Source organism: Micropterus dolomieu, linkage group LG20, assembly GCF_021292245.1.
Source record: "Micropterus dolomieu isolate WLL.071019.BEF.003 ecotype Adirondacks linkage group LG20, ASM2129224v1, whole genome shotgun sequence".
Taxonomy (NCBI): domain Eukaryota; kingdom Metazoa; phylum Chordata; class Actinopteri; order Centrarchiformes; family Centrarchidae; genus Micropterus; species Micropterus dolomieu.
In genome coordinates, this window is record NC_060169.1 from 1,016,473 (window position 1) to 1,040,468 (window position 23,996).

The window sequence follows — 23,996 nt, forward strand, 5'->3', positions numbered from 1 at the left end:
ATTTACTGTAAATTTTGAAATCGTAGAAAGATAATTGTTTATCGGTTATTTAATGATAAGTTCACTTTTGAGCAAAAAGTGACAGCCCTACATTAATAACAAATAGGTCTTCGCCGGAAGGCTTTTAATCTGAAACATCAGTGCAGGAAGTGTTGAGTTTCATTGATGGGAATTTTACAGCGCCTGGTAAAAACAGCAGAATTAATGAGTGAATGAAAATAGTTTTCGGAGCAGCAGAGTGGGGAGTATTACACGACTCTGTTGTTCTACTGATGAAAACAGTGCAGTAGAAACTAACAGTACAGTTAATTTCACCTCCCCTCGGTAGCCTTTATTTGTTACTGCCTTTTATTTGTTCTTGTCACGTCCTCACTACCTCTTGTCTTTCCTGATGATTCCAGATGGTTTGCGGTCTGTTGTGGAGGAGCTGGAGCTGGAGCGGAACCAACTGCAGGAGCAGATACTGAGCCTGGAGGAGCGCTGTCAAGATCTGGAGGATCGACTGCAGCTGCAGGCCCGCATAGAGACATTACAGGTAGCCCCAGGGTTAAGTCAAACCAGTATTTGTTTTGTTAAGTATTGTGTCACACTACTTGCCTACTGATGAGCGACGGAGTAATCGATGCGTGAATTGCATGTTTCCCCCGAGGACTAGGATTTTGTAACAAACCCTTCTAACACAGGTGACGTTTGATGTAGATGAAGATGAGCAGCCATTTTGGGTCTCTCAGGTGTGTTGGGTCTCTCATGTATGTGTGCGCTAGAGAGCGGTGACGGCTAATGGTGTGGTGTGCTTGTTTAATCTCAGACACATTTTTCAGTTAGTATTTTAAATACGTGCAGTGTCCTGTGGCAGACTCACTGGGTGTCCTAAATCACACTCCACTGCTTCACTTTGTAACTGTCAAAAATGGTGAAGTTAATTATTACCACATGAATGGGGAAAATAAATTTCTAATAATGTCAGCGACGCTGATGGTGACTATGATAACAACAGTAGTAACAATTAATCATCAAGTGCAGTTTGATGCTGTTCTCCAGCGCGTCTGCTGTCATCTACGTCTGTGTGCAGTGAGAATATCTTTAAGCAGCTTTAAGAATTTAATCTTTGCATATTGATCTTTCTTTTTCTGCCACCGCAGAATGAGTCCGAGAAACTACAGAGCCAGCTTGCCAGTGTCCGAAGTCAACAGAGCAGAGATGCAGAGAAGCATCAGCTGCTGGTTAGCAGTCTCAACGAACAGCTCAAAGGGTAAGCTCTTCATTAAAGCAGGAGCGATCACTGCCTCTAATCACGTTGAAGTATATCGGCACGTACGAGCTACACATTTGTTTGTAATAACATACTAATTCTTTAACCTGTAAAATCCACCTGCATATCCTGGTTTCTATAAAGTGTTTAGCAATTACAAAAAAGTACTGTTAAAAACTTACTTGAATCTTACTTTAATGGAGGTAAAGCTTCATCGTCTGGTCAAGTTCAGAGAAGCTCAGTCATTCAGTTTTTTCTTCTTCTCCTACAAAATTGATCCACTCTTCAGCATAAGCCTTTATTATAGTACAAAAAATACAAAATGCAGCATTGGGTCACCAAAACTTTCCTGTGATGCCACCATCTGGCATCTTTATTGGATTATATTCACAGAAAGTATAAAACATATTACATGTGTCCATTAAAAGTAAACAGACTCATGTAATTTACTTTACCGGACCCCCCCCCACCCCCACCATAGTTCCTCCACGTCCTGTGGGAAACACTGAGGAAAAAGAACATTTTGACTATTTAATTTATGCAGCGGTGAAAAAAAGGCAAAATAAAAAATGTGAAAACTCTTTTCCAGTATTCTGGATTCGGGAAAGTTTTTCATTATATTCGGTTCAGCCAAGAATTTTCATTTTGGTGCATCCCTAGTGCATTCATTATGTACATAAGACTTGCTCACAAGCCACAATACAAGGCAGGTGAGAAGGTTTATCATGCAATTTGTCTTGAATATTCCTGTCAATGCTACAGACCATTTAGCTGCGACAAAACAGGGCCAGATCTACCTGATTGTGTCTGTGAGCAGTTTTCTCTGCACGTGGCTGCTGGCAGAAAACCGAGTTTATTTGATCCGTTATCATTGTGTTTCTTAGACTGAGTAACACGCAGGAGTGCCTGGAAAGCTCACTCATCGAGAAGGAGAATACGTTGGCCAAGACGTCTGAGAAACTTGAGCTCATCACCAGCCTCAGAGAATCTTTGAGTGAAAAAGAAATTCAGTACAAAGAGGTGTCGGACAAGCTTCTTCAGACTGAGCACACCGTAAGAGTTTTGACTCCTTTTGTTGGTTTCTGTTTGTCACAGTGCAATATTCAGCAATTTAATGAATGTTGTTGTTTTTTCTCTTGCAGCTTGAGAATGTGTCCAAGAAATGCAGTAGTTCAGAGAAACAGTGCTCTGAGTTGAAAATAGAAGTTGCCGACCTCACGCAGAAGCTGAGTGTGCTGAAGGAGAAGGTGGGATTTTCATGAATTGGAACATTTATCTTTGTATTTTCATAAATGTTTCTCTTAATGTGAGCATCATTTCTTTCTTTCTTTCTTTCTTTGCGATGAGCGGTTTGCACTAGTGATAGAAGTTCTCCTGCCTCACTCGATGGTTCATCATTGTTTTTTTATCTCCTCATTTTCAGACACAAAAGCAGGAAGTCACCATAGAAACTTTACAAACTGATCTTGATCAGACAAACGAGGAGCTGGACAAACTGAATACCGCCTATTTGGAAGAACGAGCCCAACTCATTCATGACCTTCAAAGCTGCGAGCGGGAAATTGATAGTCTTAAAGATGTCCTGCTGGAAAAGGACAAGGAGATTTCAACCCTCTCCGGCAGCACGGCCGAGTATGCAGAACAGGTCGCAGTGCTGAAGCACGAGATCAAAGTCAAAGAAGAGAACCTGGTTCATGTAGAGAATGCCCTGAGTAAGGCAACGCGGGAGGCCATGATTATCAGAGACTCCCAGAGTTCAGACCAGCAAGCCCTGGATAGCAAGATCACAGAGCTGGTCGAGAACCTCAAGGACACTGAGATGGAGCTGGTCAAGGCCAAAGAGGAAAGAGAGTGTAAAGCGGCGGAGGTGGAACATCTGATAAAGCAGGCTGAAGAGGACAAGAAAACTATTCAGGACCTTCGAGGCGAGATCCAGAAACAGATTGTAAGCCACCGTAATCATCTTTCTGAATGTGGACCACATATCACTTCACTAAAGGAACAGCTGACGGTATCCACACAAAAGCTTCAGGAGTCAGAAGGACTCGTTTTGCAGCTCAAAGACAAAAATGCCAGCAATGAGCAACAGCTAAATGATAAAGAACAGACGTACGAAAAAGAACTAAAATCTTTCAAGGATGAAGAGAACAAACTTCTGGCACAGGTGGAAAAATACAATAATGAAATGCAGACATTGACCAAGCAATTAGAGGAGCAAGTACAAAGTGAGGAGCACATCAAGAAGGAGATGGAAGAGAAACTGGAAACCATAGCTTCACTGGAAAGCCGACTAAAGGCAACTGATGAGGAGGTCAAGGATGAGAGGCAGAAATTTAACACTGAATTGCAAGTCCGGGATTCAGAAAATGAGAAACTGAGCAATGAACTTAAAATCAAATCTGAAAATATCTCCAAACTCAAGAACTTATTAAAAAACATAAACACTGAGAAAAAGCAGCTGCAAGAAAAACTTCAAGTGCTGACTGAGGAGCTTGAGCTACAGAAGCAGAATGTACATCAACTCAGTGAAAAAGTCTCGTCCGCTCTTGAACTTAACTGCAGTCTTGAGAATCAAGTACATTGCCTTACAAAAGAGAAAGAGAGACTTGAGCTGGAGGTAGCTGAAAGCGTAAAAACAATTTCTGAAGTTACAGTTGAGAAGGATTCTTTGCAAGTCAAGGTGTCCATGTTGGAAACACAGCATTCACAAAACAACACAACAATTGAGGGGCTACAAAAAGATAAAGAGGAACTGACGGTTCGAGCTAATGAGTTGAACAGAATTCTTGAGCAAAGCACACACTCAAACTCAGAGATGCTGCTGGAAAAAACAAATGAATGTAGTAATCTCCACCAGTTACTCAGGGAGAGGGAGGAGAAGGTGACACAACTGCAGGAGCAAGTGCAGAGCTTGACCTGTAAGGTAGACCAGCTCCAGCATGACATGGCAGACAGAGAGCGGACTGTCGATGATCTTCGAGCACAAATAGAGATCCAACAAAACCAGCAAACGCAACTTCAGGAAACGCTGTCTGTGCTTCGAGAACAGGAGTGCAGTCTGAAGTCTGGGGTGATGGAGAAGGATGCGGTCTTAAAAGAGAACCAAAGTTTGCAGAATGAAGTAACACACCAGAAAAATATTATATCCGAGCTACAAGCAGAAGCTGAATCACTTAATAAGGAGCACTTACAACTTCGCCAGCAAATTGAAGAGAGAGAAGAAATGTTGAAAAATGTGAAGCAACAGTGTCAAAACCACAAAGACAAAGTGAATGATTCAAACAAGGCTGTGAAGTCTCTGACTGACCAAATCGGTGTCCTGGAAGAAAACGCCAGAAAGCTGAAGTCTGCAGCAGAGCTGAGGCAAGCCGAGTTGGCTAGCTTAAACAGCCACATCCAGCCTGTGACTGAGGAAAACCACCAACTTCGTGCTGCTTGTGAATCAAGAGAAAAGGAGCTCGCTCAGCAAACACAGGCTCTATCTGACCTTGATGGACGGCTTAAAGCGACTCTTGAACAGAACTCCAGTTTAAGCGTGAAGATTAGCAGCCTAACAGAAGCTAATCAGAGACTACAAGAGCAGTTAGCACAGAACATCAACTCTGTTTCTGAACTAACCACAGAGAGGAGTTTACTCCAGGAACAAAATTCTGGGCTGAAAATTCAAATCTCAGAAAATGAGAAAACATTTGACGGCCTGTTGAAGGAAAAGGAGACGCTTACTATGGCAACAGACGAATTGAAAAAGATCCTGAAGGAAAGTAAACTGTCAAACTCTGCAGGTTTGCTTGAGAAAACAAGTGAATGTGCTCATCTGTCAAAAACGTTAAGGGAGAGAGAAGAACAACTTCAAGCTCTACAAGAGCAAGTTGGTCAACTCAGTATGTCCTTGAATGAGAAAGACCAAACAATGATAGAACAGAGTTCACAGTTGGAAGCTCAGCAGAAACAACTGCTGCAACTTCAGGATACTGTATCTATGCTTCAGGAACAAGGATCTGCCCTCAAGTCAGGGCTGATGGAGAAAGACACAGTGTGTCAGCAGAAAGCAGAGGAGTGTAGTGTTTATCAGAAAGAAGTCACGCTACAGAAATCCCTCATTTCACAGATGCAGGGTGAAGTAGAGTCACTCAGGAAAGAGTGCCTGGAGGCGAAACAGCTGATAGAGCAAAAAGAACACACATTAAAAGAAGTAACAAATGAGTTTCAAAACCACAAAGATGAGCTGAATAAACGAAACGAATCAGTGATTTCACTCAGCAGTCAGCTTGGTGCCATGAATGAGAATGCTGCTGAGATGGAGGTTGAAATTACCAACCTAAAGACTGCTGTGCAGAAGCTCACTGCAGAAAACAGTCAGCTGATGCAGGAGGGGGACCAGAGGAGAGCAGAGGTCATGGATTTTAAAGACAGCATTCAAGCACTGAATGAGCAGAATACAAGGTTGAAATCTGAATTTCAGAAAACCGTGACAGAGCTGTCCAAAGCGCACGAAGAAGTCTCACTTCTCAAAGCGGCATGCTCCGAGAAGGAAAGGCTTAACTTGACTATGCAAGGAAAAGATGATTCACTGAAACAGCAGGCGAATCTGATCCAGCAGCTCAACAGTAGGATTGCAGAGCAAGAGGAGCAGCTCACACAGAAAGCAGGTGACAATGCCAGTTTAAGTGCAAAACTTTCAGAGCTTGAAGATTCTGTCTGTAAACTCAGAGGCCAAGTTGACGGCCTGACTTCGGAGTCCTCCGCACTGAAAAATACTTTGGAGAAAAAAGAACAGTCAAGTCTTGAATATCAAAGTCATTCTTCAGCTACCATTGAAAATCTCAGTTCAAATCTACAAGCCAAAGAGACAGAGTGTGAGAGCTTGAAAGAGCAGGTTTCACACCTTGAAGAATCGGTCACAAAGCTCAGCAACACCCTCCAAGTACAGGCATCTGAAGTGGAAAATCTGAAAAGGGCCTCGGAAAAAAAAGATGCAGCTCTTTTGGACCAATCAAAGTCGCTTCAGGATATTCAGAGAAGAGCAGATGAGGCTTTGCTCTTCAAATCTCAGTTCATGGAAAGCACAGAGTTGGTGTCACAGCTACAGAGTCAAATTCACTTACTGTCCACTGAGTCTGAACACCTCAAAAGGTCAGCAGAGGAAACGCAAAGTGCCTTTAGCAACCTACAAGAGAAATATGCAACTAACTTGGAGGAGTTACAAGAAGTGAGAAAGCATCTGTCCCAAAGGACTGATGAGGTGTCCAACCTTCGGAAGTTATTGGATGATACCAATAAAGAACATCAGACAGCAAAGACCACTATAGAAACACTGAGAAATGAGTTATCTGCGATCCATCGCAAACTTGAGAAAACCGAAGACCTGAACTCCAGTTTGTCAAAGGAAAAGGATGAAGCTTTTGCGTCTCATCAAGCAAGCGTGTCACTGCTGACCGTTGAAATAGAAAGACTCAAATCACAACATCTTCAAGTTGTAGCACAAATGAATGCACTGACAGAAAACCTTGAGCAGAGAGAAATGGCTCTCCATGCAATTAACAGTCAGTACACATCTCAGGCCAAACATGCGTCTCAGCTGGTTTCAGAAATGCAGAAACTAGAGGAGCAAAATAAGAGACTAAATAAGGATCTTAGTTTGTCAAAGGAAGAGCACCAGAAGCTTCTTACTGCTGTCAGAAATGAAAACACACATTTGCAAGAGGAAGTTAGAAAAGTTATTGCAGAGAAGAAAGAGCTGGAAAGGAGACATCATCAAATATGGTCCTCGCAGGGGGAGCTGCAGGTTCAAATGGAGCAGCAGTCCAGCAGCATGAACGAAATAAAGGAGAAAATGATGTCCGAGAAGGAGAGCCTTCAAGCAAAGGTTAGTGCCAAAGATGAAGAACTTTCTCGATTAAAAGAAAACGTTCAAAAGATAGAGCAAATTCTGCAGGATTCTGAGAAAGAATGGCTGTTAGTTCTGGATAGAGAAAAACAGGATAAGAATCTACTTGCAGAACAATTGAAAAGTGTTGAAAATGAAATGAAATCTAAAGATGTTAAGGTTACGGCTTTAAAACGAGACTTGGACAGTTTGCAGGAGAAACTAGCGGAGGCTTCCTCTGCAATTAGGCAGGGTTCTGATCAGCTGAGCGCCAAAGAGTCGGAGGCATCAGCATCCAGGATTCAACTTGAGAAGGTATTAGCATCTGTCCAACAAAAGGATAATGACAACAATAATTTGCAACAGACTCTAAAAGCTGCAGAACACGAGTTACAAAAACTTATAGCAAGAAAAAATGGTACTGACAATGATTCCTCTGTCTCGCCACCAACCACACCTGAGAGAGCAGCAGCTCTAAAGAAAGAAAAGGCTACTTTACAGGACATGATAAAACAATTACAAGACTGTCATGAGTCTGAGGTAAATGCTTTGAAGGATGAGTTGGATAAAACTGTTGCACAGTTACAAAAAACACTTAATGAAGGAGAGAGGAGTAATGATGAGAAGGGTCAACAAGTTTCTCTTTTGCAAGAGATGGTAGAGCATCTACAGACTCAGCTCAGTGCTGAATTAGAGAAAGTTAAAGAAGCTACTTTCAAACACTCTTCTTTACGCAGTGAATCGCAGGCAAAAGATGAGCAAATCAACTGTATGAGCATTCAGATAAGTCAGCAGAAGGAATTACTTGCTGGACTTAGTCAGCAGTTAAGGGACAAAGATGCATCCATCGCCCAAGTCATGGAATCTGCCTCCAATGAAAGAATGAAACTTGGAGAGGAAAACACCTCTCTACTAGCACAACTAGAAAGCATGGAGCAAGAACACAAAACCTTCATGAAGAGGCTTGAGGAGATTTCTCAGCAGTTAGAAGAACACGTTTCACGCTCTCAAAGTGAAATTGAGACCAAGAATGCAGAGAAGCTTGAGCTGGTTAAAGAAAATGACAATTTAAAGAGTGAACTAGCCAAGGCATCTAAAGAAAAAGATGCAACAAAGAAGAAGCTTCAAGCCGCTCTCATCGTAAGAAAGGATCTGTTGAAAAAAATTGAGCAGTATGAAAGCCAAAAAGAAGAGAGTGTAAACAGTAGAACGGAGGTCTCGCTTTTACAGAATAAACTGCAGGAGGTAACAAGTCAGGCTCAAGCGGCTGCAGAAATAAATGAAGAAAAGGTTTGTCGTCTTGAAAAGAAAAGTCTCGAGAAAGAAAGAGAGATTCTTGAACACAAAACAGAAAGGGAAAGACTTGTGGAACAATTTCAGGCTGACAAACTAATTTTGCAAGCTACAATAAATAAGAAAGAAGTTTGTTTGTCAGAAACATTGTCAGCACTGACTGAGAAAAACTCCCTTATCGAGCAGCTGCACTCCAGTGCTGCTGACCGAGAAGAAGAATTTGAGCGAGAACGAAACGGCTGGATGCAGAAATTAGAAGAGCTTCAAAATGAAATCAAGACATGTAAAGATGAGTTTGAGGAAAAATCTTTCTCCACTGCTACTGCTGTTGATTTAGAAAACGAGCTTGCACAGATGAAGCTTGAAAAGGCGGCGCTACAGAAAAAGGCCCAGGCTGCCTTGCTGGCACGCAAAGAGACAATGAAGAAAGCTCAAGAAAATGAAAAGAAGTTAAGTCAAGAACTGGCTGAACTGAAAGACGACTACAAGGCTCTCTTAGAACAACGCTGTCAGCAGACGAATGACCTAAACTCTGTCCAGTTAAACCTTGACGAGAAGGTCCAGGAACTGGAGGACCTCCGTAAAACCTCTCTGTCTGATCTAGATGAACTGGACACTTTAAGACAGCTTGTTAAGGAGAGGGATACAACTCTACAAGATTTGAAAATGTCTCTGGCTGAGAAGGAGAGCCAGTGCCATTCTCTGTCAAACTTGCAAACAGAGCTAGAAAATGTCAAATCCAAATTTGAGAGCATGTCTGTTGAGATGGCAACTAAAGATGAGGCTCGCGTAGTGATGGAGCAAAGAGCAGAAGCTTTGAAATCAAAACTTCACATGGTAGAGAATGACTTGGAGAAAGCTCGTGCAGAAATAAAAGAGAAAACGGAAGAAGTTGAAAAGACCGTTAACGTTGCCGAGCTAAAGACCCAACAGGAGAAACAAGATTTATTTAATGAAAAAATCGCTTTGGAGACCCAGCTAAGAATGTCTGAGTCTGCACTGGAGGAACTGAAGCACGCAAATGAAGAAAAATATCTTATTTTGGTGCAAGAAAACAAGGCTCTTTTGGAGCAAAGTAATCAGATGAAAGTGGAACTGGAGACAGCAGCTGCTTTAGTGTCACAGAAATCTTTGGAAGTTGTAACCATCGAAAAGACATTAGCAGAAACACAGCAGCAGCTCAGTGAGGACAACGCTGTTCTCACTAAGGAGCTTGAAAAAGCGCAACTGCATTTTACTGAAAAACAAAAGCAGTTGGATTTGTTAAAACAAGAAAAAGAAAATGCTTTCAGAATAATCGATGAACTCAGAGATGAGGTTAACACTCTGAATAAGCAACTGGAGACGGTAAATGAGCCGCTACGTCAAGAGAAGCGTGAAATGTGCATCAGACCGGAAGATGTTAACAGAGAAGGGGTCAGTTTGTCTTGCAAATGTGCTGAAAACCTTGAAGTGAAGCTAAAGGAGAGAGATGACGCCGTGTTGGTTTCTCAGGCTCAAGTTTCAGAAAAAGAAGAACTAATTGCCGCGCTTGAACGTCAGTTACAGCAGCATATGAAAATCCATGAAGTTGCCATTGAGAAGATGAGAACAGAAGCCGATGAGCTTCAGAAATCTCGGGAAGATGGCACCAAAAGGAATGATCTGGAAAGCAAAATTTCTCTCCTAACCAGGAAGCTTCAAGCAGCTTTGGTTTCTAGGAAAGAACTGCTGAAGGAAAACGCAACTCTCAAGGAAGAAGCAGAAAAGCTGTCAGCCAAACATAAAGCTAAAGAAGCGGAGTATTTTGCTCTGGAATCATCAGTGCCGAGGCTGAAACAACAAAATATGGACCTGGAAAGTTCCGTGTCATCTCTAAAGAAGGAGAAAGACGAGCTCAGCGCCGAAGTTGATGGTATCTTAAAAGAAAATCGCAGCCTATCAGCAGCCTGTGAAAGCTTGAAACTAACCATAGAAAACATCACGCAGCAGAAACAAGCTTTCTCCTGCCAGCTCGAATCCCTCAAGGACTCTGAAACAGACGAGCTCTCCAGGTGGAAGTCAAAGCACGCTGAGCTGAAACAAGAGTACGAGTCTCTATTACAAGCTTATGAAAATGTAAGCAGTGAAATGGATAAGATGAGACAGCTTTTGGAGGGCGCCAAAAGAGACAGACAGGAAGCCCTCCGGAAAATCCACAAACAGGAGGCTGAGATGGCGATTCTGGAGAAGCAAGCTAGAGAGATGGAGGAAGAAAATGGCCGAATTAAAGAGAGGGTGCACGCTTTTTCCAAAGAGAAAAGGCAGAAGATTGAGGAGCTGGAGGAAGAGAACCAGAATATTAGAAAAAATCTGACCGAGCTGGAAGAAAACCACAAAATGGCGAAGTGCGAGATGGCCGATAAAAATCAACAATTGGAGGCTGAGATTCGCAAACTTAAAGAGACATCAGAGGATCTCAGGGAGAAGCTGACTGAACTGCGGGCTGAAAATGGCCTCTTGGCAGCAAAGCTTGAAGAAACTAGCTGTTCATTGGAAAAGAAGCACTTGGAATCAAACACATACACAAACAACATGCAGCTTAAGCTCGATGAGGCGCTCAGTTTGAATAATTCACTTACTGCCCAGATTGAGTCCCAGAAAACAGAACTCGGCGCTCAGTTGGAAATCAGCAACTTGTTACAAAAGGAGAAGCAAAATCTTTCTGAAAGAATTGAGAAGATACAGAATGATCATGACTTACAGTTGGGGAAGAAAGATGACGTCATTAAAGGACTGAAAGACATTATTAACAGACACAGCCAAGAGACGATTAGCCTGAACGAGAAGGTGAGAATCTTGGAGGACGATAAGTCTCTTCTGCAGGAGGAGCTTGAAAATGTGCAAGAGATTTCAGACAAAGTGAAAAATGAAAATGAATATTTGGAAACTGTGATCCTTAAAAATTCTGAAAGTATTGATGAACTGACCGAGTCTGTCAGTGTTTTGCAAACCCAAAACCTGCAGCTGTCCTCTCAGCTGGCAGCGTGTAAAGAGATGAGTAGTCAAGTTCGTCAAGAAAAAGAGGAGGAGCAGCTGAAATTAGTCAGAGCGTTTGAGGAGAAACTCAAGACGGTCCAGAGAGGCAACGAGGGGTCCAAGAATGTGAAGAAAGAACTGCAAGAGCTACTCAAAGAAAAGCACCAAGAGATAAATCTGCTGCAGCAAAACTGCATTAAATACCAGGAAGTGATTTTAGATTTAGAGAGCTCTTTGAAGACCTCGCAGTCAGTCTGTGAAAACTTTGAGAAAGAACTGAAGAAAAGCTCTGAGAAAATATCAGCTTTGGAGGAGAAAAATAACCAAGTTGAAGCTGAGCTGAATACGCACAAGAATCTCCTCCAGCAGGCCACAGAAAAGATCTTGAGTGTTGAGTCTGAAAGAGACCGGCTGGCCCTGGACATATCACAGCAAAGTAAAAAGCACGAGGATCAGGTGATGGAGAAAACAAAATCACTGCAAAATATGGAAAAGCAACAATTAAATTCTTATATGGAGAATCAGTTTGTGTTGCAGCAACAGATAGATGACCTTAAGGAGCTAAAAGATAAAGAAAGTCAAAAAGTGGATGAACTGATGCAGCAACTAGACGCTCAAAATCTACAGATGAGCTCTCTAAAAAGAGCAGCAGAGACTAATGAGGCCAAGGTGTCTGCTTTATCGGCCACTCCTCGAGGTGCAGAGGCTGCCAAAGTCTGGAACGATTTGTACCAAAAGACGTTACACGAGAAGGATAACCAGCTCCTGGAACAGGGTTTCGTGATCAAACGATTCCTCGAAGACATGAGAGTGAAAGAGAAAGAGGTCAGTGAACTACGAGTGACCAAGTCAAGACTGGAAAGGACACTAAATGAATACTCGGTTGCTGCCGCTGCACAGCAGAGACAGCTGTTTGTCATGAGCGCAAGCAACGCTGAACTCACTGAGACGGTGGAGCTCATGACTGTGCAGGTAAAGGAACTCGGTGCTCACGCTGAAAGAATAGAACAAGATAAAAACACACTGAGCCGACAGCTTGCTGACAAAGAAGATGTGATTTCCCAGATGCAGCTAAATCTCCAGCAAATGGGGAAGATAAATGCAGACTCAGACGCTCAGCTGCTCCTTTTACAGTCTCAAAATGACAAACTTCAAGCTGACTTTGAGAAGCAGGAGGGAATTTCTCTGCAACTGAAAACACTCCTCCAGGGTAAAGATGCTGAGATCTCCTCTTTGCTGTCCTGTAGAGACGGACAGATGTCAGGATATCTAGAACAGCTCCAGGCTAATCATCGCACCCAGGTAGCCGTGTATGAGGACAGGTTAACATCTTCACGCTACCAAAGACAAAAGGCTGACAAAGAGTTAAGAGGACTTGAAGCCAAGGTCAAAAGTCTACAAATTAAAGTTGACAAGTCTACCCAGGAAAAGGAGCAGACGGACGCTAAGATGGAGTCATTCAAGAACTCGATGGTGTCTTTACAGAGCGAACGGGAACGCCTGATGTCAGAATACAGAATACTCGAAGCGAAGAGTCAGTTAGGGCTAACGGGTAAAGAGGGCTCTGCTGACGGGGAAGGTGGTGCCACCAAAGGTCTTAAACACGAAATAAGGAAATTATTACATCAAATGGATGATCTCAATTCAGAGAATGCTATGCTCAGGGCACAACTGATTCGGTACCGAGAGGATTTGAATCAGGTTTTATCTCTAAAGGACAACCAGTTGAAGGCGCTGCTGAAGAAGCAGCAGGATGTGATCAAAAACCTTGAAAACCAAAAGGCTGCAGCTGAAAAGCAACGAAGGGAGTCTCGGCTGGAGCTCCAAAAGGAAGAAGAGGTGAGCAATACTTTAAAAGCTGAGATTTCTAAACTTCAAGCTCAGCTCTCAACACTGGAAGCTGATATAGTAACTCTAAAAAAGGAGAGAGCCACGACAAATGAAGGCAAAGTGATTGGTGATTTGCAGGAAGCTGTGGCAGCCAAAGCAGCTGAATGTAATGACCTCCGGCAAAAACTTCTTTCTCAGAAAATCCTCGCCGATGAGCTCAAGGAAAAACTGCAGCTGCTGGAAAACGAAACGGACAAAAAACTGTCTGAGGCTGAGGACAAATACAACAGTGAGCTGGACACCTTCGAGCGCGAGGTGGAGCTGATGAGAAATGAGCGGGAGGCGGCTGATCAGAGGGTGGCAGCGCTCGCTAAAGACCTACTCGAAATGGAACAGCAGTTATCAGAGGCCAAAACACAAAGCAAAGACATCCGTGCTCAAAACGAGTCCCTGTGCAAAGCCATGGCCGCGCTGCAGAATGACCGAGATCAGCTTATTGAAGACTTCAAGATCCTGAGAAACGGATATGAAGAAGAACTCCGAGAATCTCAGGCAGCCTTGAACAAGGTGGAGCGAAGTCTGCGGGATGCCAACTCTGACATGGCGATGTTAGCCAAAGAGAGGGACGTCCTTGTCCATAAAGTAAAAGCTTTAGAAAGCAAAGACGCGCACGCGGAGCTGAACAAGTTGTTGGATGAGCTGTCGAAGGCTTTGTCAGAGAAGGAAAGGGAACTGAAGCAGGTGGTCCAGGAGAACAGCACGTACAGCAGGCAGCTGTCGGCGTTCTCCAGGTCCATGGCCAGCCTCCAAAATGACCGTGACAGGCTGATTGATGAGTTGAGCGGGTCCAAAAGAGCGGTTGAGTCCAGGCAGGGGTCAAGCCCAGAGACTGTCACCTCTACGAGTTTGGAAAAGTCAAAGGGAAGTGGCGTCGGTGCCCTGCGGAAAGAGAAAGAAGGGCTGGTGAGTCAAGTCATCGGCTGTGATTTGAGTTTGGCTGCTTGCACTTCCTCTCTTTGCTGGGTTTCATTTGGTGGAAAGCATGCAGGGTCAAGTTAGGTTTTTATTTATTTTACTGTATTGCCATGGCTTTGACATGCATGGTATTCTTTTGTTGGAATGTACATGTTCTGGTGTCTGTCAGGTTCTGTTTGCTAGCATTTTATGCAGGTTCTATTGTTTTGTCTTTGTGACTGACGGCTTTCTTCTTTTTGGTGTTATTGCAGGAGAAGACGGATGAACTGCAGCAAACCGTGAAGAAGATGCAGACTTCTGCAAACAGAGTGCCACCTGAAAAAGAAATCGGCAGCTACCAGGAGGAAACTGCAGATCTGAGGTAAAGGCAGACTGAAGATCAGTGGAGAGAAATTCAACGGAACTTTCAAGTGTTTTGTTCTTAGTAACTCGCCGACCCCTTGTGGTGTGTTGCCTTGTGTTCAATGAGAAATGTAATATTTTGCTTATGATACTAAAGGTTTTTCTGTTATGTAGGTCTGACACAGAGAGGAAGGACACGCTGCCTGCCAAGGTGACTTATAATCGGTTTTCAGGCAGGTTTCATTTTTGTAAAACAAAATCGTTGTTCATCTCATTTTTCTTCAAACAGGAAACGGTTGTTTTGGCTGGTCAGAGCAGAGTGGACGAGGCGGTGAGTCTGTTGGAGGCAGAAAGAATCCAGCTCCACAGTGACCTGCAGCGCTGCATGTATGAGATCCAACAACGAGACCAGTACTTCCAGCAACTCAACACTAAGGTCTGGAACAGCTGAGCATTGCTGAAACAAACACGTCTGAGTGTGCAGCTAAAACGGTGGTGGTGTAGATGCAGACGGAGTGTAGGCAAGCTGTGCATTAAACTTATGATGCTAAAGGTCTGATGACCTCACATATCTATACCTTGATTATTGCTTTTATTTTATTTTTTTACAAAAGATGGAACCTCTGAAAAATAAGAACGTGAGCATTTGTTTGAGGATTTAAAAAATAGATGCTGCATCACCGTGTACCCCCCCCCCCCTTCAGCTACAGCAGGTAGTGGAGGAGAAAGGTGCGGTAGCAGCTCAGCTGAGGGCCGTTTCCCAAACCCTGAGGGACACCCAGAATCGCTGCCACTGGCTGGAAAGCCAGGTCCAGGTCCAGGCTCAGGTAAAAAAAAGTCTTGTCTGTTCTGCTTATGTAGACAGTGTTCTTTTACACTTATAATAGTTTTGCCCTCATAAACTAAAGCTGGATTCCCCTGATAGTTCATTAGGTTGCAGGGTGCCAACATAACCGACAATGGTGTATTTGAATTTAGGAGTCTGTAGCGCTGAATCTATTGTATATGACTTTACTGTGTGAGTTAGTCACTTCAGAGACTTTTCTGTTTTATTATCTTCAAATTGTTTTTGAACTGCTAAATAAAGATCTGATTCAGGGAAAACCCCCTGAAAGTTTCGTCTGCCTGACTTCCCTGATCCAGCTCTGCCGGGGGGTCTTTGCAGCATCTCATCTCCCTCCGTCTCTCCCTCCGTCTCTCCCTTTGTTTCCAGCTTCTCTCTACTGTCAGACTATGAAAACATGCTATAACTATTTACATCTGTGATGCTGTATCCCCACCACCAGGGGTCAGTGTATGCTGAGGTTGCACCTGGAGCCCCCCAGGAGAGGAGCAACAAGTCCATCATTTCTGAAACTGCTGAAGCCAGTCAGCTGCGAGAAAGGTGAGGAGACGAGACCTGCCTCTTCCTCTGTGTAGTTTTTCCTGAAACACTGTAGACGTTGTCTTACATGTTCTAATATATAATTGGTGGAGCTCATGGATGTATTAACATGTTTGTGTGTGTTCAGGCTGCTCGAGGTGGAGCAGAGTCTAGCAGATGAGCGGGCCAGGAGAGAGACCGCCGAGGAGGCTCTGCGTCTCGCTGAAGACAACGCAAAGAGGTGAGACCCAAACTCACTGGTCGGTCACACACACGCATATGGAACGGCGCAGAACTGTGTAAAATGTTTTTGTTTCGCAGTGTTGGTTCCGGTCTGTCCAGAGACACTCAGAGGGACTTCAGTATCGAGATGGAAACGGAGGAGGAGTGGGAGGCTCTCAGTCTCAACCCGAACCAGCCTCTAATAACACGAAAGGTCATTTTATTCATGTCGCCTTTACTTGTCCAGTTAATGTCCCCACCGCTCATGTGTTCATGCTTTCTGAAATCCCAACAGAGCAGTAACACTTTATGAGTGGGGGGTCTGCTTACCTGACTGTGTGATGCGTGTGTGCCTGCAGGTGAAAGGTGGGATGGTGGCGTGTCGACGGTGGCTCAGAGGGAGGAGCCTCTACTTCTCCAGGCTGCTGACGAGTCGCGCCCGCTCTCGATATTTCTTTCTGGCCTACTTGCTCACAATACACATGCTTGTCCTCATGTGCCTCACTGGTGCCCTGTAGCAAGGTCACACTGGGAAGTTACACAAATTGGCTCCAAGTTTGGTTTTTTTAGCTAGTACAGCATTTTAGTGTTCTGTTTGTATTGTAAAGCGTGGTGAAACACTAAAGGGGCCCATGTGCAGTGGCTGGAGAGACTCTCCATGCTGTCGTCACACCTGTCGTCGTTAATGTAGCCGGGACAGTAAATAGAGTGGCCTGCTCAGTCGATGACATTACATTCTGCTAAATGAACAGTGAGACAACTGACATGTTAAAAGTTAAATATTTCTGCTGGACTTTACAAAATGTAATGTCATTTTTATTAATCTGTTGTTTTCTGACTAAACACAGTGAGTTTAGCTTTTTCTCTTCCTTTATATGGTAAATCAAGCCTTAAAGCAAGAGTCTCTTTTCCTTTCTTGCTGTTCCTTCATTATTGAGGCATGTTGCTTACAGTTCGTTGTTTTCAGATCCAAATTAGAAAGCAGGCATGGAAAGAAAGTTCGATGTTACTCTTATGTAAAAGCCTAAGAAGGTGCAGAAAGCCATATCCGTTCGTGGTGAACACTACTGTATAAATCTTGTTTTGAATCTCATCTCCTGGCCACCTTGTTGCCCTCCCCTGAGCTGGGAACAAACACCCCCATCTGTCTGTATCTGTTTGCTTTACATCCAAATCACATATATCAGCACCAGCTGCTGCTTTCTTGCCTGCCTGGTTTAAGACCTTGCACATAATCGTGATGCTGAGTTAAAACTATGCACTGAAACTCCAAATGTGTGTGTAATCATCTCATATAAGCTCAAAAGCACTACACCTCTCCCGCTCCCTCCTGCTCCCTTTAACTGTAAAGCCAAAGGTGTTTGTGTTCTTGCCTTGGCCGTGTGAAGACGTGCTCTCGTGTCTCCAGAGACAGTGGTTTCGAAACATCCTTAAATATTACTCCGGGATCATGGTTTACCATTAAAAATGGACTGCAAAAGAGAAAGCAGAGGATATGAAAGTACATAGTGTATGTATTTAAAGTGTTTCTCTATTTATGTGTGCATCCTCAGAGGGTATCCTGTGCAGGATCTGTTATGGACTGTATGTATGTATATATACATTTCTATGCTCTGCCTGATGTTTGATCACTGTACATGATTGTTTAGAGTTTGAAAATGTGACTGATAGAGATGGGGTCTCCACAAAAGGACGTCACTTGACAAGAAAATGGAAAAATGTGCTTTCTGGCTTGTTAATTGATCCAGTTTAGTAGAAATACACGGTGGCTGATGAGTTTGTGGTACATTGTCCTGATGATCTGTACATAAAGGTGTGATTGATGGTCAAAACAATGAACTGAATCTATTTATGAGAAAGGTTAACTACTGAAAAATGTTCAGAGGGCATATTTTCTCTACTGCCTCTATTTTCAGAGATAGTGATGCTGTTGGCCTTTTGATGACATTAGGCTAAACTTGTGCAATACTGTGTCAGAGGTGAACCTTTGCAGTTCACCTTTCACCATCTCGAAAGAAATTTAATAAAGTGGATTGAACGTTTCCTCATTTTGCCCAGATGATGTGTATTTTACCAGCAGTCTGTGGTGCCATCAGTCCAGGGTCAGAGGGTCTAACCCTAACCCACTGTCAGATTGATTCATCGAATGAACTTCATCTGAAAGAAAAAACTGAATTACTATGATGGCGCGTTCGCTCAGAGCTGTTCCTGTAGGAGACCCCGTAAAGCCGCTTCAGAAGGTATTTAGACACGCTTCACTTTTCTCTCACTTTATTGTGTTATAGATTCTATTTGAAATAGATTAGATTTAGATTTGAGGTCTACTCACGATAACCTGGAATGATTGAATTATTAAAAATCAATCTCTTGTCCTTTGCGATGGCATTCCAATTTAGGTCAAGTGGGGTGGCGATGGAACAGTGGATAAGACACATGCCTTTGGTGTGAGAGACCCGCGTTCAATCCCCCACTGTGAACCATGCACCATTGTGTCCCTGAGCAAGACCCTGAACCCCTCGTTGCTCCAGAGGCGTGCGACCTCTGACATGTACAGCAGCTGTAAGTCGCTTTGGATAAAAGCTAAATGAAGAAATGTAATGAAGACTGTTAGCTTTAAACAAACAATTCAGTTGATTGGACATGATTTAGAAAGCCACACACCTGCGTGTACAAGGGCCCACGATTTACAGCTCATGTTCCACTAAATGCTCTGTAATCTTTACCACGTTCACCATCTTAGTTTGGTATGTTAGAATGCAAACAAATGCTAATTAGACCTACGCAGGAAAGTACAGCTGAGGCTGATGCCATTGGTTAAACCAAAGTGTTGGACAAAAAGGTAATTTCATGGCTATCAATGTGTCTGTGGCGTTAGATTAAAAGTTGCTAAAAACTGGGATTTATCACGTGGGGACCATGAATGTTTGCACACAATTTAATTTCAACCCATCCAGCAGGACCAACGTGTGGACAGACCGACGGACCAACATTGGCAAAGCTGTAGCCGCAGTGCTCGCATGGCTTGGAAGTAGGAAGCCTCCATACACCTCAGCCAAACTCAGTTACTGGGCAAGAAGGGCGTCCATCAGGGAGATGACCGAGAACCCAGCAGACCCTGGAACAGTCAGTCAGACCTGTATGGTAGGGTGGCTTTGGAAGTCACACCTGAGTTTGCCAAAAGGCAGTTCAAGGACTGAAAACATAAATAGACTTTAGTCTCCAGTGAGGCAAAAGGCAAAAACTTTTAGTACGACAAACACTGGCTTCAAGATCAGTTTCTAAATGTCTGAGTGGTGAAAATGACTGTCCCCTTTGTTGCTGAGTTATTGTGTGTAGAATTATTTGCCTAAAAGATGAACATTAAATCTGTAACACAAGGGTCCAAAACATAAAGGCGTCTGCATACACTGCCTACAGAGTAATGATGACATTTCATTGTTATTAGAAATTGTAAAATGGATGAACCAGTAATACTTGTGGAGTTAGTGTAGCAATAGTCTTACTTAAAATATTTAAATGTTGAAAAGCAAAAGTAATATCGACACTGCATCTGGCATTTTGTGCATGGTGGATTTTTTGTCACATGATGCTGATACAGAAGAATTATTCAGGTTTCGGTGTCGGTGGCCGTCACAGAGGAAAGGATTCTTTTTAGACCCACAGAACAGGCAGTCACACTCAGACCAGTGACTGCAGAGGAGGCCGGACCTCTTTGAAGTACCATCATACAGTTGGGGTTTAAAAAAAGCTTCTTTTGGGTTCTGCACTTTCACACTTAACGTATAATAAAATATATTTCTAAGAATAAAAAAGACAAAGAAAGGGAATTCAGCTGGATTTGAATGTTCCTGGCAGCTGCTTCTGAAGTGCCACGTGTTTCTAAACGCTGGAAATGCTGCAGCTCATCTCCAGAGAAACGGCAGGCTTTTGAAGACCACACTCTGTTATATTCTTTTATTTCCTTTTCATTTGGCGTTATTATCTACTGCAGCAAATGACTGCGTTTCCTCACAGGGCTCATTAAAGTTTCAGGAGATCTTTTCTTAGAAGCTACATGCAGGCCTCCACTGGTGGACTGCACAAGAAAAAATGTGCACAGGAGAGAAGCACAAGGATCTAGATTACTTTCTTTTTTGTGGAAAACATCATGACAATGCAGATAAATCAAAACAAATAGCTACTGATAGAAAATCAAATAGCATTAGTGGCTAAAATTTGTCATTCAAATTAAAATCCTTTTAAGTTTCAGTGGTCACAAGATTAAACTGTGAAAGTCCATTTTGTTTTGGAGATTTCGATCTTCTGAACACGATCCTCATCAGTAGATCTTGTTTGCCCAGTTGTTCAGGAATTGTTGCTGTTTATATACTTTAAGCTGCTCGTGCAAAGTTGAGGTTCAAAGAACATTATTGAGACAGCAGACAAAACTACAATCTCACCACGAGGTCCGTTTATTAGCTTTTCTGGAGCTCTTAATAATATCACACGATCTTCGTCAGCAGCAGGACACAAGTATACTGAATAATGCAGATAACAAACTGTGTTGTTTCATTGTTTTATTTCAAACGTCCTTCATGTGCATTGTTTGGCAAGTGGATGCAAGAACACCTGTTACACCTGTGTGATATAATGGAATCAACTGCAAAGGTACTGCAATACATACTACCTACGTTAAGTTATACTGATTTGATTACATTCATTTGTTATTTTATCCGACATGTATGTGATGTTGTTGTACAGAGGACAGCGGTGAAAGGAAGTACTCAGATCGTTTAATTAGAGCTAAAAATAAAAATAACACAATGTAAAAAAAAATACTGCATTACAAGTAAATGTCCAAATGTTTGAAATGAAATGAAAGTACAAAAGCATTAGCAGCAAGTGTATTTATATATCAAAAAATAAAAGCACAAACCTTTTTCAGAGGTTTATATTATCACACATATATTTATATTTCTTAAATATATTGTATTTTGGATTACTGAGTGACTTCTCACCACAGACAGGTGCTGCATTACAGGATGTGTTTCATGTAATGTGCTCATGAAGCCAGTAGATGACAACGTCTCCTCATTAAATACCAGAACCACAAACCACACAGCTGTAAAACAGCAGGGGGGGATTTTACTGTTTTCTGACATGAATGAATGGGAGAGGTGGGCTCCTACTGCATCTCATCCCATTTTCCATTCTTTTTTTTGTTATTCCAGCTGCAGCTGCAACAGATGACGTCCTGCCTCCTCAATGGTCAGTCTTCAAAAACCTTTCTGGAAGAAATTCCCCTTTTCTCTCTTTTATGATCTCATCTGATATAATGAGGGGCAGAGACGTAGAGAGGGAGACCGTCCTCTGGAAACCAGTGTCTCTTCGATCTTCAGCTGCTTTTCTTTTCTCTGTAAAAGCCCTGTGGTCACTGATCAAAGGAGAATTACATCTCTTTGCCTTAACGTTCATTTTTCATTACTGAACAGTCACATTTTCCTCTCGCCTATGACCACGTTCAGTCAGTTTTATCTTTTTTCCTGCCTGTGAAAATGTGCCACAGTCCAAGATAAGACTTCTTTTTGCTGCTGACAGGGTTTGAATCATCTATTTTCCTCTTTATACACCTGCGCTGCACAATTGTACTCTTCACACTGACGTGGATCTCGTGCTTTCTGGAGGAAATCACTCAAGACTCGGTTCTAATAAAAGAAGCCATCGTGTTGTAAACCTGCATCTGGTTTCGCTCCTGCAGCCTTCAGCTCTCTCTTTCTCTTTCCCTCGACCAGCCAGAGAAAACAGTCCTCCATTTGCCGGTGACCCACTTGCCTCCAGCACCGGAGGAAGAGAACCGGAGGAGTAGGAGAAAATGGGCGGGGAGGAGGTAGAGGTGAAAGCATGTGGGAGTCTGCAATGATTAATGTGCTTTCAGAGATGGAGTGAGTGAGAGAGATAGGGAGCAGCGAATAAGGGCATCTGTAACGTGTGGTGGTGGAAAGAGTACAGGTAGGCTCCGTAAAGGTGCGCTCAACAAATCAGTGGCCCCCATCTTTATCTTAATGCATCACCCTGAAACACTGGAGCATGCATGGATAGGCCTATTAAAAATACTGACAGCTACTCTGCAGTAAGTGCATCAGAGGGGAATTCTGAAGGATCTCTCTGACACTGCTGGTAGAGTCAATGATTTTCTCTCTTCAGGGAGGCAGGCAGGACTCCTGTCAGATAAATTAGCAGGGATGCGATCATTAATTATCCCACTTTGATGAGGATCGATAGCATCAGTAGTGACCTCTGCCACGCCACAAACAAGGGGGACTGTTTGATCCCAAATCACAGCTCAGGGTGATATGTAGCTTCAAAGCCCAGAAACACTGCACGTCAGGATCGATTTCTCATGTTTCTGAAATCCTATAGCTGAAATAACATGTTCCGTGTATCTCTTTCTGCTTACGGTCATCTTTCTCAAACAGTATAGTTTCAGTCCTGCTTGCTTAATTGTTTGTCTGTATTGATCAGGACAAAACACACTTCATTTCAGTCACATTTAATGGGAAACCTGCATTTATTAAATCTTTTAGCCACCTGGAGGCAAAATGGACGTCCCCTAAAACTTCAGTTTGAAGCCCGGTCCCAGTTAGAGGCCTGTCCCTCTTACTGGCGTCACTACACGGCAGGTCTCAACAAGAAGCCTGCTCTGGTTTTTCTAGAAGTTCTCTGGATGTATAAAACCTCTTAAAGCGCAAAGCGTCTCATCCCAGGGCCTCACATATGTAGGTGTTGCTTTTCATTTCCCAGGGAACCCTGTAGTGTTGCTTTAGCGTGTGTATGGCTCCGCGGTCAAGTTAGCAAGACTAACCACCTGATGTCTGGTTAGACTTTCAAAGGAAACCAGTGGTTAACGTTGTGAAACGTCACAGTCTGGTTAGGTTTAGGAAAAGATCATGCTTTGGCTTAAAATAACTACGTTACTTACGTTACTAATGTTACTTAAATTATGAAAGTTAAGTAACATCACTAAAAGGAATCAATGTTGACGTTTCACAAGGGAAACAAACTCCAGTCTCCGGAGTGAAAGTCAAGCTTTTGTCCCATCTGTTCTGCCCTCAAACCGCCTCCTTAGTCTGCATTTTCTGTTATTTAAAGTAACAGGCTACTTTTAGCGTTGAACAATGGCGCTAACGTGCTTCCTCCAGTGTGCTGAACTATGACGCTAAGAGGTACAATGTGCGTCGGTATAACAACAAAAAGAAATGTTCCGTTTTGTTCATTTGGACACATGCTACACATCGCTAGATCATTTAGTTAAACTTATAGAAACAAGGCTGGATTACCCACCCATCACACTGATCGACTGACCCAGGCTGAAATCTGCAGTTTCACTGTGATTTCATTTCATTTGAAGTTTTAGAGAAATATGCACCACTAAATACTCCAATAGCCTGTCCCCTAAGGGCCCCAAGGCCCTCACTTGGAGGAGCTTTATGTCAAACCTAGTTTCACTGCCTTCATTATTTTGGTCAGTAGTGTGCCTACATGGTGCTACTGGCTAAATTAATTGTGTTAAATCACCAAACAGAAAATCCTGGACTTAATGTGCACAATGCACACTGAGAGGGACAAACAGGCGGATAATATGAGCCTTACAACGTCCTGTATAATGTGAAAATGTTGAAATCACCAGTGCAGTTCTTTTTCTCATTAATTTTGAAGCTCATTGTTTTGGTTTTATGGCCCGACATATAGTACTTATTCAGCTTTTAGATATGTTGTGTTGACTAGAAATTCAATGACAGCTACGACTCCTGGCCGGGACGTTTTGATTCTCTTATGGTTAATAAATTGCTAAAAACGTATGTTGTGTCACCTGTTGT

General features: G+C 42.9%; 1 protein-coding gene across 1 annotated transcript in view; it reads left to right on the forward strand.

Moving 5' to 3' along the window:
• The window catches only part of LOC123959427 (golgin subfamily B member 1-like), a 32,697-nt gene extending 14,514 nt beyond the window's left edge, over nt 1-18,183 (forward strand). Inside the window, exons 17-30 of the mRNA XM_046033471.1 lie at nt 402-535; nt 1,143-1,252; nt 2,137-2,305; nt 2,395-2,499; nt 2,676-6,968; nt 7,104-14,201; nt 14,465-14,574; nt 14,730-14,766; nt 14,845-14,991; nt 15,260-15,382; nt 15,842-15,939; nt 16,067-16,159; nt 16,240-16,354; nt 16,500-18,183. Coding sequence (XP_045889427.1) covers nt 402-535; nt 1,143-1,252; nt 2,137-2,305; nt 2,395-2,499; nt 2,676-6,968; nt 7,104-14,201; nt 14,465-14,574; nt 14,730-14,766; nt 14,845-14,991; nt 15,260-15,382; nt 15,842-15,939; nt 16,067-16,159; nt 16,240-16,354; nt 16,500-16,658 — 12,791 coding nt within the window. The 3' untranslated portion in view covers nt 16,659-18,183. The remainder of the gene's footprint in view (nt 1-401; nt 536-1,142; nt 1,253-2,136; nt 2,306-2,394; nt 2,500-2,675; nt 6,969-7,103; nt 14,202-14,464; nt 14,575-14,729; nt 14,767-14,844; nt 14,992-15,259; nt 15,383-15,841; nt 15,940-16,066; nt 16,160-16,239; nt 16,355-16,499) is intronic.
• Nucleotides 18,184-23,996: the final 5,813 nt, after the last annotated feature.